Source organism: Bemisia tabaci, chromosome 9 (assembly GCF_918797505.1).
Source record: "Bemisia tabaci chromosome 9, PGI_BMITA_v3".
Classification (NCBI taxonomy): Eukaryota; Metazoa; Arthropoda; class Insecta; order Hemiptera; family Aleyrodidae; genus Bemisia; species Bemisia tabaci.
The window spans coordinates 4,621,607-4,635,202 of record NC_092801.1 but is presented as its reverse complement, the minus strand read 5'-3'; the positions used below and the strand labels follow the sequence as shown (position 1 = coordinate 4,635,202).

At 41.4% G+C, this 13,596-nt stretch overlaps 2 protein-coding genes across 7 annotated transcripts in view; one reads left to right on the top strand and one right to left on the bottom strand.

The window, feature by feature from the left end:
- The window catches only part of Mctp (multiple C2 domain and transmembrane region protein), a 338,130-nt gene that overhangs the window by 133,311 nt on the left and 191,223 nt on the right, over positions 1–13,596 (top strand). The window lies entirely within an intron of this gene.
- The window catches only part of LOC109041622 (uncharacterized), a 92,794-nt gene that overhangs the window by 58,259 nt on the left and 20,939 nt on the right, over positions 1–13,596 (bottom strand). For 2 of the 4 annotated variants that reach the window (XR_011900546.1, XR_011900545.1), the window contains exon 3: positions 6,040–6,178. The exons of 1 other annotated variant lie outside the window; for it this stretch is intronic. Coding sequence is in view for 1 of the 3 variants with exons in the window: in XM_072304487.1 (XP_072160588.1) it covers positions 5,720–6,178 (459 nt within the window). In the remaining 2 variants the exon portion in view is untranslated. Of the gene's footprint in view, positions 1–3,794; positions 6,179–13,596 lie in introns of those variants that run through there. One more of the 4 variants, XM_072304487.1, reaches the window with a different exon arrangement.

Here is a 13,596-nt window from a genome sequence, read left to right as displayed (position 1 = left end):
GAGCTAGGTATCGGACGAGCATTCCCTCATTTTGCACACGGAATTAAGTTTTCTCCCTTTTTCAACGCAAAACACCGTGCTGTTGTGTCAGTAAATAAAACGAGGTAACACAACGTGAATGTTACTTGTCTTTACAAGAATTAACTTTAATCAGTCAAAGGTATCGGAGACGATACGGTTTTTTTTTTTTTTTTTTTTTTTTTTTTCAAACTACTCTCAAAATTTGTCGTGTATTCGGTTTATTCCTCTGTCTTTCCATTTTTCCAATTCCCCAACCCGAAAACTGTTAAAAATGCGGGTGAAGTATGGAAATGGTAAGGATTTTTGAGCATCGCCAAAAAAAGTAATTTTTGGAAGCAGAGAGGAGGCAAGGAATTTTAATGGCAGGGTACATGAAATGAATTTTTAGCAGTACACCTATTACTGCTAATAATTTTAGTTATCATGCCATTATATTATCATACACGCGTGCACCAATCTGGTATCTCTTGAAAGTTCTTTTCTTCTTTCACCCTGTAATAACGCTTTAAATGTGATTCAACAGTTTTTCCTCGGCTCTTTGAAGATGAAAGAATGAAAATTGTGGACTGATTAGCATACTGAAACGCTGAGACCAAGTTTGATAGTGTTTTTATCCAGAACAGCTCTGCATTATCTCCAACCGCAGGGAATTAAGATGTGGTTTGGGTCAAGACGAATACATTAACTCGACCTTTCAAAGTCAAACCTGTTGGATTCTCCAGTTTTCATCACAATATGCATAATTTAACAATTTAAACGGCGGATATGCAGCCTTTCATCACAGCACAAATAATACCGGAACGTTTCGGCTGAAAACTCAGCCTTCTTCACTGAGATATATAGACAACAAGCAAAATTTATAAATCTAAAATCTTAGCTCTTGACTCTACCTTTCTAAAAGAGAAGAATGTCGTTCAAAAGGTTCTCGTTTCGAAAGTTACAGCCAAGTACCAAGAATTTAGATTTTTAAATATGCTTTTTTCGTGTTCTAGCCAACTGAGGAAGGCTAAGTTTTCAGCCGAAACGTTTTGGTTTTATATGTGTGATTAAAAGCCTTGTTACACGCCGTTTGGATTGTTTATTTTTGTATACCTTGACACGGTCTACGGATCATCAAGCATATCACAATACACCCCCTCTGTAACGCATACCGAGAATGGAATTTTCTCTTACGCAATTTGGGTTATGTGCTGCATACACTTATTTCCCATTGGTAGATCACGGTTTACTTGGGACCTATAAAAGGTTTAACTAAAGGGAGATTTCATTTGTGAAAAATGAATGCCTGGGTTGAACTTGAAAATTTGGATGTTCTGCCACGTCTACGTTAGGTTGTTGATAACGATATTTATTCTACCTACCTCCTAATTTACCAGGGAAAAACTGTTGTTGAGATGAATACACATGGATTTAACTCCAGACACCCAATTGTGTGGACAAGAACACGTTTTAAGTCAAAATGATATGTCAATTTTTTTTTTTTTCAGTGGTATTCATTCAACTTGTTGCTCCTCTTCGAACTTTCAATTTTCACTGGCTGACTTGTAGTGAATTGGCTGAAAGTAGGTCTTGATTTTGTATGAAAGTGATATTTCAGCAGTTATTGACAACTGATTTTTGTAAATGTTACTTCCAAGTAACATAGTTGTTTCCTTGTAAACAACCTCTGATGAAATAATACGCTTCACTGAAACATACATATTGTAAAGGACTAACTGTCAGTATCGACTTCCCCTTCCGTAATTTGAAATTACGTCCTCGGGGTCGATGTCTAATGCACAGCCTGTATTTAGTCCGTGAGTTCCGTATAAATATGCAAAGCGCTTCCTCCTCCTACAGGCTGCGCCGCACAATAGATCGAGTCAATTGGAGAGGTCGGACAAAATTTTGAAACTTTAAACGCTTATAACACCGTTTATACAAACTTTAGGGTTTCAAAATTGGTTCCATTGGTTTTCTAGTGCAATTTTCTTCTTGATGCACCCCTCAAAATTGAAAATGTGACGATTTAGACATCAAAATTTGCAGTTTAAGTTAAAAATGTCATGTCCGACCTCTACAATTGACTCGATCCACTGTGCGCCGCGATGCAGCTCAACGTCACGCCGCTTCCTTACCCTCTACGCGATAAAACGATTTTCCTATGCAAAATACAGTGCACGTATGTTGTTTCTAATATGCAGCTCGCTCCAACTCGTCTTTGTCGTTGAGGGAAACCAAACCACCCGTCTAAGAACCAGCTGTTTGCTATGCATTTTGCATAATTTCCGCGCCCAAGGCGCGATCTCCATCAGCTTCGTTCGCGCTTGGCAAACGTTGAGTTCTCACACACACCCAAGTGGACTGCAGTGTGCGAAACACCCCTTCTGGCATCGTTCGTGATCAAAGGCTCTCCAACGAATTGATTGGAACTGCATGCATGCAGAAGGCCCTCATATTGTTCAGAATAATGGACGGAATGTCCACGTAATTGTTACGTATGTTAAATCACAAAGAAATTGGAGGGTTACGTTACATTATTATGGAATTTCAGGGTTCGGTTAAAGTAGCACTGCATTTGTAGAGCCAGAAGTGCATTCCAAATTCGATTATTTAACATCTACATACCTTCTTTTGTGTGTCGCACTAGTGGTTTTTAAATTTCCATGGAAACACCCAGATCTGTAGAAACATTTTGCCTACCAATAAAATTGCACAAGAGAAATGTTGGAAAAAACGGGGAAAATGTATGGTATGACAAAACCTATAGTGGTATAATTAATTACACAAGAGGCAGGGTATGTGAAGGGTTCTCCAACGTAAGAGAGGAAAGAAAGAAAGAATTCAGAGATTTTAAGAAAACTCTGAAATTGAGCTGTTCGTCTTAGCATACACCGCAGCCACATTTTTGACATTCTGAATCTAATGAGAGGGTCATAGATAAATAAATAGGTAGAGATGGCCTTTCATTTGGTGACCCTCTTCCTCGTCTATGGCTGTGCTGCTGAAAGCAGCATTTAAGAACTCAGAATTGTCAATGAACTGAATGCTTCTTAATCCGGTAGTCCATAATTTTGTCGACTTACATTCAAAGTTCTTGGAGTGTAAGCAATAGGTCGGCAATAGAGGCAATATCAGGTCAAGTACCATCATCGAAAATGTGGCTAATGACTGCCACGACTTATGATAGAAAGATACCCTTAAAATGAACCTATAGTCTTTTCCATCTGTGATGGTGCTGCTGAAGGCAGCATTGAAGGACTGAGCATTGTCAATCGCATGCCAAGCGATCAGATTTTCCTAATTTCTATCAATTATGGCCGACGAGGCTTTTTAATCGAATCTTAAGACTTTCCGAGCGATCTAACTCTTTAGACTTAACTGCAGAGGCAAAACTTCCAGGATCCATGCAGCTATTTGTACTGCGTTATATCCACAGCTGTCGCAGAGAGTTATTTTCACAAAAGTGACGGCACCGCCGCCATTATTCCGTTCGTAACTTTCTAACTTTAGTACATCTAATTCTTACTTGAGAAGGGGAGGTTGAATAGATGCGGCTGTGAATGTGTTAGCCCAATTGGAAATCCTTGAAATTGTCCAAACGAATTGAAACTATTGTGAAAATAGTTATCCTTCAGTCCCACGCTTCTGAACGCTTCTCCTTTCTATTCCTCTGTACTACCACCTTCTTAATTTGATAGCACAGACAGCGCAATTTCAAATTAGACGATCAACCAAGTTGGTAAAGTCTCGGTTAATCCCGAAAGAATCCTTAGAAATAAAATTAAAGCAGCTCATTCAAAAATTATATTTTATTCGAAGCCCTTTTGATTGGAAATGCACAGCAGCCGGACTAAAATACCGTCACAAGTGTAATAGATATAATTCATATTATGTTCGCTTTATAATGTTATGTTTATACATTATCAAATCCGAGATATTTAAGAATACAAAATCTTTAGATTAATTAGACGCATGCATTAGATTTAAAATTTAAACAATGGCACAGAGACCAAAGTAAATTCTGAGCTACACTGCAAGCGCCACAAAATACATCACGAACACGAATGGTCGGTACACATAATGAAATGTTTTGGATTACCACTCAAGTCGTGCGTGAATTTTTCAGCTACAACGTCTATCGTGTAAATTTGCGCAAAATGGTGTGTGAAGATTATATTCAATTATATTTACATGATTCTGGACGCCGAGTGCCTGTTTACAGCGCAATTCATTTAGATAAAAATTGCTTTTATTGAACCTGCGAATCGAATCCTGTCAAAATTTAGTTTCATCACGTAAGGAAGCGAAAATTAATTTGTTTCCTTCCCAGTACCAAGTATCATTATTATGGGTAGACATTACTTTTTTCTCGTGAAAATATAAATTATTGACTATTGTTAAAACAACAAGAATGCCGCTATGATCAAAAATTTCCTCGAACATTTCAGCCGAGAGGGAGCAAGGAGCTCGTGGCAACATTGATAGCCCGAGCGGTGTAGGTTTTTAGTCGGCCTATTTTGGAGGCAGTGTTTTTTCCAGATCACAGTGACTTTATTTTAATGCGAAGGAAACTATCAAACTGGGATGCAGCTACAGAAAAATTTACTAATTTCATTAATCTTAGTGTGCGAGGTCCTAAAACTTAGTGTCTGAGGATTTTATGTTGCAGTGACGTTTTCTCTCTAATAACCTTATGGACTTTCTGGACACCAAAGAGAATACAAAAGCAGGAATTTGATTTGCGGGGTCGAGCGGCACCCCCTACCTTTACGAGTCGTCGCTGATTGGCTGATCCGCCTGGTGCCCTTTCAGCAAAATAACACGGGGTTCATTTTTCGTTGAAAATACCTCGAGTTAGGAAAGATTTATACGTCGGAGGTTACAGAAACTAATTCTCCATGTTTTTGAGAAGAGATTCTTGGGTAGTTCATAGCGTGTGTTTCTCTAACACACCAAACAGTTCGACCTGGGAATGGATTTTTTTTTTTCAATTTGGAATGGGAAACTTGGTTTTGTAATTCCACAAAATTCCCGGTCGAATTGTTCGGTGTGTTTGAGAAGAAAATGTCATTTATTGCCCGTGAATCTCTTCAGAAAATTATTGAGAATTGATTTCTATTATTTCCGACGCACTAATTGTTCCTTTTTTCAAGATATTCTCGATGAAAAATGAGTCCCGTATTATATTCCATCAGAACCCTGGAAAGTGGGCACCAAGCGGATTGGCCATTCAGAGAGGACTCGTGAAAGTAGAGGGTGCCACGTGACCCCTAATCAAACTGCTGCTCTGGTTTTCCCTTTGTTTTCGATTCACCGAAGGTTAAAGAGGCAGATACATTTGCGAGCTAGACGCGCGTTTTGAGCGGCGAGTAGTCCTTCAGCCGTGTTCGGCAATCTTCGTACACTGGAAAAAAAAAACACATTGGATCTAGAGTCCAGACACTTGAAAACATTGACAAGAAAAAGGACACTTGATTCATCAGATTTAAGCTTAAATCGAAAGGAAATCCGCTCAAATTAAGAGGCTTGGTTCTCGATTTAAGCTTAAATCTGATTGAATCAAGAGTCCTTTTTCTTGTCGATGTGTTAAGAATCTGGACTCTAGATCCAATGTGTTTTTTTTTCCAGTATAGCCGAGTAGCAACTCGCTCGAAGTAGGATCGCATCCTGCTTTCCGGGCCAAGACGCGCGTGTAGCGCGCAGGTGCATCCGCCCCTCAATAATCATCGTCGCCAGCGTCGGTGTTATCGTCGGGGTTGACGGCGTTGCTGGCGTTGACGGGGGGGTCGATGTTGTTGGAGGCCTGGAGCCGGAGCCTCTTGCAGTAGGAGTCTAGGAGGACGAGGAAGAAGGAGTTGGGGTAGCGGGCCCGGCGGACGAGGACGTAGCAGGCGCCCATGCCGGTGGCGTCGTTGCGGATGCACTGCCCGTGGTAGATGTCAAGACAGTTGAGCTTGGCCTTGCTCACGGCCGCCCACATCCGGTCGGCGGCCTTGCGGCAGTCCAGTCGCCGCTGTCGGTTCTTCTTGGAGTAGAGGTTGTCGCGGTACTTGACGCACGGGTCGTCGTTCATGATGTACTCGTGGTTCGGGCCCCGGATGTCCTTGGCGTTGACGCCCAAAGGGACGATGCACGTCGGCGCCGCCTGGAACGGCAGGTACCGCTGGTGGAACCCCTGCAAAACGGAAACAACGGGTCAGGTCAGGTCAGCCGGCTTCTTAAGTTAATGCTGTAAATGGACCACAAGACAAGGTACGAAGTTCAGCATTCCTTTACCCTTTTCTTAACCAAAATTTTACGTAGAACACGATTTGCCCGACGAAAATTACTGAAATAAACTCCTAACCGATATATTTAATGTTTCTTGACGCGTGAATTCAAACCTTCCGCTCATGAAAACTCAATAGTCTACGTGAGTCAAACCGCACACGAAACATTACCATGACACTCTCTGCGATGTAAAAATTTAGCAACCTCAGTCTTGACGCTTTGGCACAGCTGTAGCAAGTTTTTTATAGTTTGAACAACACAGGGTGGGAAATGAACAGTGCTGTATTGAGAAGCCTACCGAAACTGTTGTAGTAGGCGATTGGACTAACGTAGAGTATTGAGTTTCGTGTGATCGGGCAATTCAAATTGCCCATAACCAATGTAATTTAAAAATGTTAATATCTTGGATATGAAATGATTTCGGTAACTTTCGATGCAAGAATCGTGTTTCAAGTGAAATTCTGATCAAGAAACATGCATCAGAATCCTTAAATTCGTACCTTGTCTAGTGGTCCATTCTGTTGTAAATGCGCGGACATGTGAAGGAGATGACAAACCGGCGACGCTAGGACAAAGGACACCAAAATGAACCGCGTTAAACAGAATGGAGCCAAGCCATAGGTATTTCCAAATTTAATGGGGTGATTTAATATTTTTTACACGAAAATGGCTGTGCAGATTTTCGTGCAAATTTAAGTGCATTTTCTCCGTACGCTGTTAAAAATCCCACTCTCCACTCGTCGGTTTCCCAGAGGGTAGTCCATCGAGACCACCAACACTTACGACCGAGACGTATTTCTCCGCACTCCCATTGGCGTAGCTTGCTTCCCGCTCTGTCGATTGATCTACCATTGAAACCCATGGAAAAGGATCGATAAACAGGGTGTCCGCAACGAATACCTTAACAATCGATTCTTTACCATTGCTTCAAAAGGGAAAATATCGATAGTCGATCATTCACGCCTCGGCACTGCTCACTCCGATATCACTAATCTTGTGTTATTATAGGTAAGGCACCGAACATAAACATGCATGTCGTAATAAGGTATTTCAACGTTGAAAGACGGAATGGTTCCTGTTCCTTGCATTAATGGCGAAGCCTTCCGCGTTGCCCCCGGTGGCTTATTTTACTCGCGTGCCGGAGAAATTGCATTTTGCGTGCACGCCGGAAGAGTTCCCGACCGCACGCAAACCCCTTTTTTGCAGCAATATTGCCACTGTTGTTCTTTTAGTGTCCCATACCGTTGCACGGTCTACGGCCGTCGGCAAGTAAAAATGGATCTTGTTATTCAAGTGCGTTTTAATTGGAAACTCGGGACGCAATTTACATGATTTCTTCTGCTATGATTGTGCCAGGATAACTTGGTACCACGTTACATGAAGGGTGTGGTTTTCTGGCGTACTATGAAAGGACGTCCTATGAGCCTTCACGTGTTGCCAATTTCCCTCAATATATCACGAATGTCAAAGAAAATTGGTGAATATTTTTCAAAAATAAATATTATGTAAGAGGAAATTTGGCGTGTGCTTACAATTACCCCTTAGCACGGCAGTATTGGTCTTGGTTATCCATTCCAGGGAAAACTAATGGCAAGGACGTTTTTCTTGTGATATTTGGACTGCATTTTGCAATTTGGAACTATTCTGGCTCCTCTAGAAAAACTCTTATATGCATAGGGAAACAAATGGCCCATACGTTGTTTTTAAACTGGGCTAGAATTTGTAGTTTCAAATTGCAAAATGTAGTCCATTTTAAAGTGGGAGTGCAATGTACTTTTTGAGTAAAGCGGGACTCATGAACCTGTTATTAATAAGAAATTACATTACAGAATTCTCATGAATATAACTGAAAAAACTGTGAAACAACCCTATTTTTACCGACAGTTAATTCTAAAGCAGTCCCGCCCGTGATGCAGATGACCGATTATGTACTTCGAATTTAAGTCTTTAAAAATGTTTTAAAGTGCATAGCAAATGCACTTGAGAGACTTCAAACTTAGTTCGTTTTTTGAATTACTTGGCGAAGAATCTAAATTTCAAAGGGTCTGAAGCCTGGAATAAAAATATACCTATTTCACGCTATTTTATAGTGATTGCCGTTCAACGCCAAAGTGAGTTCACTTTGAGCTGGCTGTCTAATCAATCTTCGCTTCGTTCAATAGCATTCAATTTCAATATGAATGAAGGGCATACCCTATTCCTTTTGAAGCAGTTTCCAAAAGTAATGAACAAAATTTAATATTTAAAACATACAATGAAGGAGGGAGAAGTGTTGGAATGGAACACAAACCAGAAACAAAATGTAAAACCCGATTATCCACTTATACAGGAAGTAAAACTAGGAAAGTTTGTATGGAGAATAAACAAGTTACTGCAAGATAAGGAGAAGGCACTTGGGTAGAGTAGAGAGCAACTTTAACGCAGAAATACGATTTATCCTCCGCGACCAACGAGCTGAACATGACCTTTCTTTCCCACCTTAGACGTGCGAAAAAGTTCCGTTTGAAGCGGTTTCCAAACGTAATGAATACAATTTTTTATTTAAGGAAGAAGGTGGGAGAAGTGTTGGACTTTCTACAAATGGACAAACGAGAACAAGTCGTTCTCTGCCAAACGAAACTATGTGCATTAAGACATGAGCCACGAGACCCATAAGAATACATGCTCAACAGGGCTCACGTCATGATGCACATAGTTCCGTTTGGAAGAAATACGTCCGAAGAAATATGACCTAACGCCGCGCCGGAGCTCGTGTCCTTGAGCCGAGGAACGGCGTCCAATTAAAAACGCCTTCAATTTAACTTGATACCGTATGCTTACTCCAAAGGCCGAATAGTTGCTTGTCGGTTTTTTGCTCCTATCGCTTGAATCCTCCCACCGTGTTACAAATTATTGATCCCGTCGTTTGGACTATACTCTCAGAGTGCGGAGAGAGCAGTGATTACGGTGAAATTTCACGTATTTTTCACCTGAAATTCCACGTGAAATTCATTAAGTTTTTGCAATATCATGGAAAATAGGCTGACATTAAAACTATTGAGATTTCTACTATATTAAAGGAAAATTTCATGCGAAATTTCATCCTTGTTTTACATCCTCATTTTTCATGAAATTTTCCATCAACAACCGGAGAGAGCAGTGAAAGTTCACGTATTCTTCACTTGAAATTCTACGTGAAATATCAGGAAGTTTTCTGGATATCATCGAAAATAGGCTGAAATTAAAATTATTGAGATTTCAAAGGACAATTTCATAAAATTTCACGCGATATTTTATCCTTGTAACTCCAAATTCTTATTCTTCATGAAATGATTCATCCCAGTGGTCTGCGTTTTGTAGGGCTTGGCTTTCGTTCGCCTTGGATGGCCTCGGCGAGATGACTTTGGCATTATTAGAAGAGATCCTAGTTAAGTCGGGGGGGGGGGGGGTGGTCTTGGTTAATTCGATTAACTGCCGGGTGGGTCGTTGGTGGCTTCTTAAGGAGAAATTCCGAGTCGGGGATTAGTGCGAGGAAACGCCAAGAGCCAAACAATTTAGCAGTCCGGACCTTCCCGAAAATTGAATAGATTATTTGGATCTCATTTAGCGAACTGGGACCAGCGCGATTACAGTGTTTTTAAAATCGCTCAACTTCTCCTTCTATTTTACAAATACTTAATCTACACTGGGGGGGGGGGGGGGGAAACACATTGGATCTAGAGTCCTGGCTCTTAAAAACATCGACAAGAAAAAGTACTCTTGATTCAATCAGAATCTAGCTTAAATCAAGAACCAAGCCTCTTAATTTAAGGGTATAGGCCAGAGCCCTTTCTTAGGTTCTATTTCTGTATTATTAGTTACGTTTCTAGGGATTTGGCTATGATAATTACTCAGCCATTGTTCAGAGGGGAAATTCTCTTCTAAAGATTGTTTGGTTTTTTTACGAGTGGGTGACGGGGAAGAAACTATATCTGAGTAGGGTCTACGCAAATCATCGATAGTGTATTGGTGTTTCTCGTTATTATCAGTTCCAACTGTTTCTAATTGATTATACAGGGTTATTCAAAAGTTACGCACCACTGGCCATAACTTTAGTTCTAATTATGATATCGATTTGCGGTTTGTGGCGTCCTTCCTCATATCGAGGGGGAAACTTTTTGAGGTACTTTCCAGTTCTTCACCCCCCTAGGGGGAGGGGGGGCGGGGGGCAACTCAAAAATTTCAAATGGCAACCCCCATCATGCGATACATCGTTAGAAAGAGCATGAAAAAATAAAATTTTTAGCGCAAACCGGAAGTCGATCTGACCCCCCTATCAAAAGTTAGGGGGGTCCAAAGGTTATTTAGGGGGTCCGTACCTTCATTTTTTAGAGTAGCTTCGGCGGCTCTTGGACATACCATTTCTCTTTTCAAAGAGTCCTCGAATACTCTAAGTCTGATACCGAAGTCTTCATATTGCCCACGGGCCACCACAGGCTCCCCGAAGGGGGGGGGGGGATGGGCCTGTTACAATGAAAAATTGCATTAAAATACGAAAAGTCACAGAAGTGCTTCAAACTTAGCATCAAATCCGAGTGGAAGTTCTTGCCAATGTTAACGCAAACGCAGCCTGCGAGTTTAAAGTGAGTTTTCAAAACTCTTAGCCCCCTGCCCCCCTCATTTTTGGTTGCAGAGCGGGTAAAAACCGGGAATTCACTACAAATAATGCCCGAAACTAATGTCCAACTTGAGAAGGACCCTTGAAACGTTGCGACCAGTCGGAGCATTGACATAAAGGGACTGCCGCCCCCTTAAAGTACGGAAACATCCATAAAACCCTAGCTGCCCCCCTCATTTTTCGTTGCGGAGCGGGTAAAAACCGGGAAAATCGCCAGAAATGATGCCTGAAACCACTGTAGAACTTGACGCGGACCCTTGAGACGTTGCGCACAGTCGGAGAACTGCAACACAGGAACTGCCGCGCACTTTAAGGATGGAATCATCCATAAAACCCTTCGCTGCCCCCCTCTTTTTTCGTTGCAGAGCAGGTAAGAACCGGGGCATCATTTCTGGCGAATTTCCCGGTTCTTACCTGCTCTGCAACGAAAAAAGAGGGGGGCAGCGAAGGGTTTTATGGATGATTCCATCCTTAAAGTGCGCGGCAGTTCCTGTGTTGCAGTTCTCCGACTGTGCGCAACGTCTCAAGGGTCCGCGTCAAGTTCTACAGTGGTTTCAGGCATCATTTCTGGCGATTTTCCCGGTTTTTACCCGCTCCGCAACGAAAAATGAGGGGGGCAGCTAGGGTTTTATGGATGTTTCCGTACTTTAAGGGGGCGGCAGTCCCTTTATGTCAATGCTCCGACTGGTCGCAACGTTTCAAGGGTCCTTCTCAAGTTGGACATTAGTTTCGGGCATTATTTGTAGTGAATTCCCGGTTTTTACCCGCTCTGCAACCAAAAATGAGGGGGGCAGGGGGCTAAGAGTTTTGAAAACTCACTTTAAACTCGCAGGCTGCGTTTGCGTTAACATTGGCAAGAACTTCCACTCGGATTTGATGCTAAGTTTGAAGCACTTCTGTGACTTTTCGTATTTTAATGCAATTTTTCATTGTAACAGGCCCATCCCCCCTCCCCTTCGGGGAGCCTGTGGTGGCCCGTGGGCAATATGAAGACTTCGGTATCAGACTTAGAGTATTCGAGGACTCTTTGAAAAGAGAAATGGTATGTCCAAGAGCCGCCGAAGCTACTCTAAAAAATGAAGGTACGGACCCCCTAAATAACCTTTGGACCCCCCTAACTTTTGATAGGGGGGTCAGATCGACTTCCGGTTTGCGCTAAAAATTTTATTTTTTCATGCTCTTTCTAACGATGTATCGCATGATGGGGGTTGCCATTTGAAATTTTTGAGTTGCCCCCCGCCCCCCCTCCCCCTAGGGGGGTGAAGAACTGGAAAGTACCTCAAAAAGTTTCCCCCTCGATATGAGGAAGGACGCCACAAACCGCAAATCGATATCATAATTAGAACTAAAGTTATGGCCAGTGGTGCGTAACTTTTGAATAACCCTGTATTTATTTTTTAAAAGCGGGAAATTACCAATATTAAGTTTATTAATATCAAAAGGTTGTCCTTCTTTCAATTTAGTCTGTATAACTACTAAACGGGCTGCTAAATCTAATGATTGAGAGTGTTCTTCTTTTATTTTCTGTACTTTAGAAGCTTCTTCAAAAGAGAGGTTTTCGGAAGACATAATTTGTTTAATCACTTTTTGTTTTATCAATTCAGGGCAGGTATTAGAGAATGTAAGGTGGGCTTGTTGACAGTGATAGCACTTTACTTGGTTTGGGCATATATCATGGGCTGCATGGATTTCGGCACATTTGTGACATCGGGGTTGGCTTTTACATATCCGATTGCCATTGAATTCAGAGCGGTGCCCATGATTCAGGCAGTTACAGCATTTTACCAAATTGTAAATGTATGGGGTGGTAGAGGTTGCCACACATTCAACACAAGCTTTCTTTCGATTATATCGATGTATCGATCAGGCCGATGCCCCTCGAACTCACAGCCCAAAAGCGCAAATAGTCCCATTTGTGCTTTTGGGCTGTCTACTTGGAGGATTTGCGCTAATGGGCTTGAACGCTTTGTCCATTGCAACAACCCGCTCTCACCCATAGAATCCCTCGACATCCCTTTAGTCTTCTTTATCTACAGCTTTGTTGATCAATTTCAATAATCGGCCCGCTGTTGCTTTTAACTCAAACCGATTAATGTTCAAAAAAATCCTTCGGTTTGTGTTTGTGAAGCCGAACATCTGTGTCTGCGATTTTAATGTCTTTACAATTTATTTTGTGTCTTTCATAAAATCTTTTGATATACTGCTCGTGGAATGGTTAATCTTTTGGAAGGTTCATAGCATTCCATCTCACCCTGTTTCCTCCTCGCCAATTTATTTGCTATCCTTGAATCCATTATATACAAATATTCTTTTCATTTTTACTTTTATTTTAGGATCCATGATAATTTTGCAATTTTTCACATGTTCGTTGTTTCTGATCACCCAGTTTTGCCTGCATTTATTTTTGCTCTTCTTTGTCACGTTGTTTTGTGTTGGAGCTTCATACCTACAGTTTATTCTCTTGACGAAGCTTATCGCGACTCACAAAACTGCAAATATAGCTCCAACACAAAATGACCTAACAAGCTGGAGTGATCGAAAAGAAGCAAAGGACCGAAGATGGGAAAACAACCCCCGAAATGGTCGTCGTCTAATAATAAAAAATAAGATAAAACCAGGAGACCAGGAACAGAAAGGAGGCAAAAATTCCAAAACTATAATATATAGACAACGGAGGGTGTAGAATC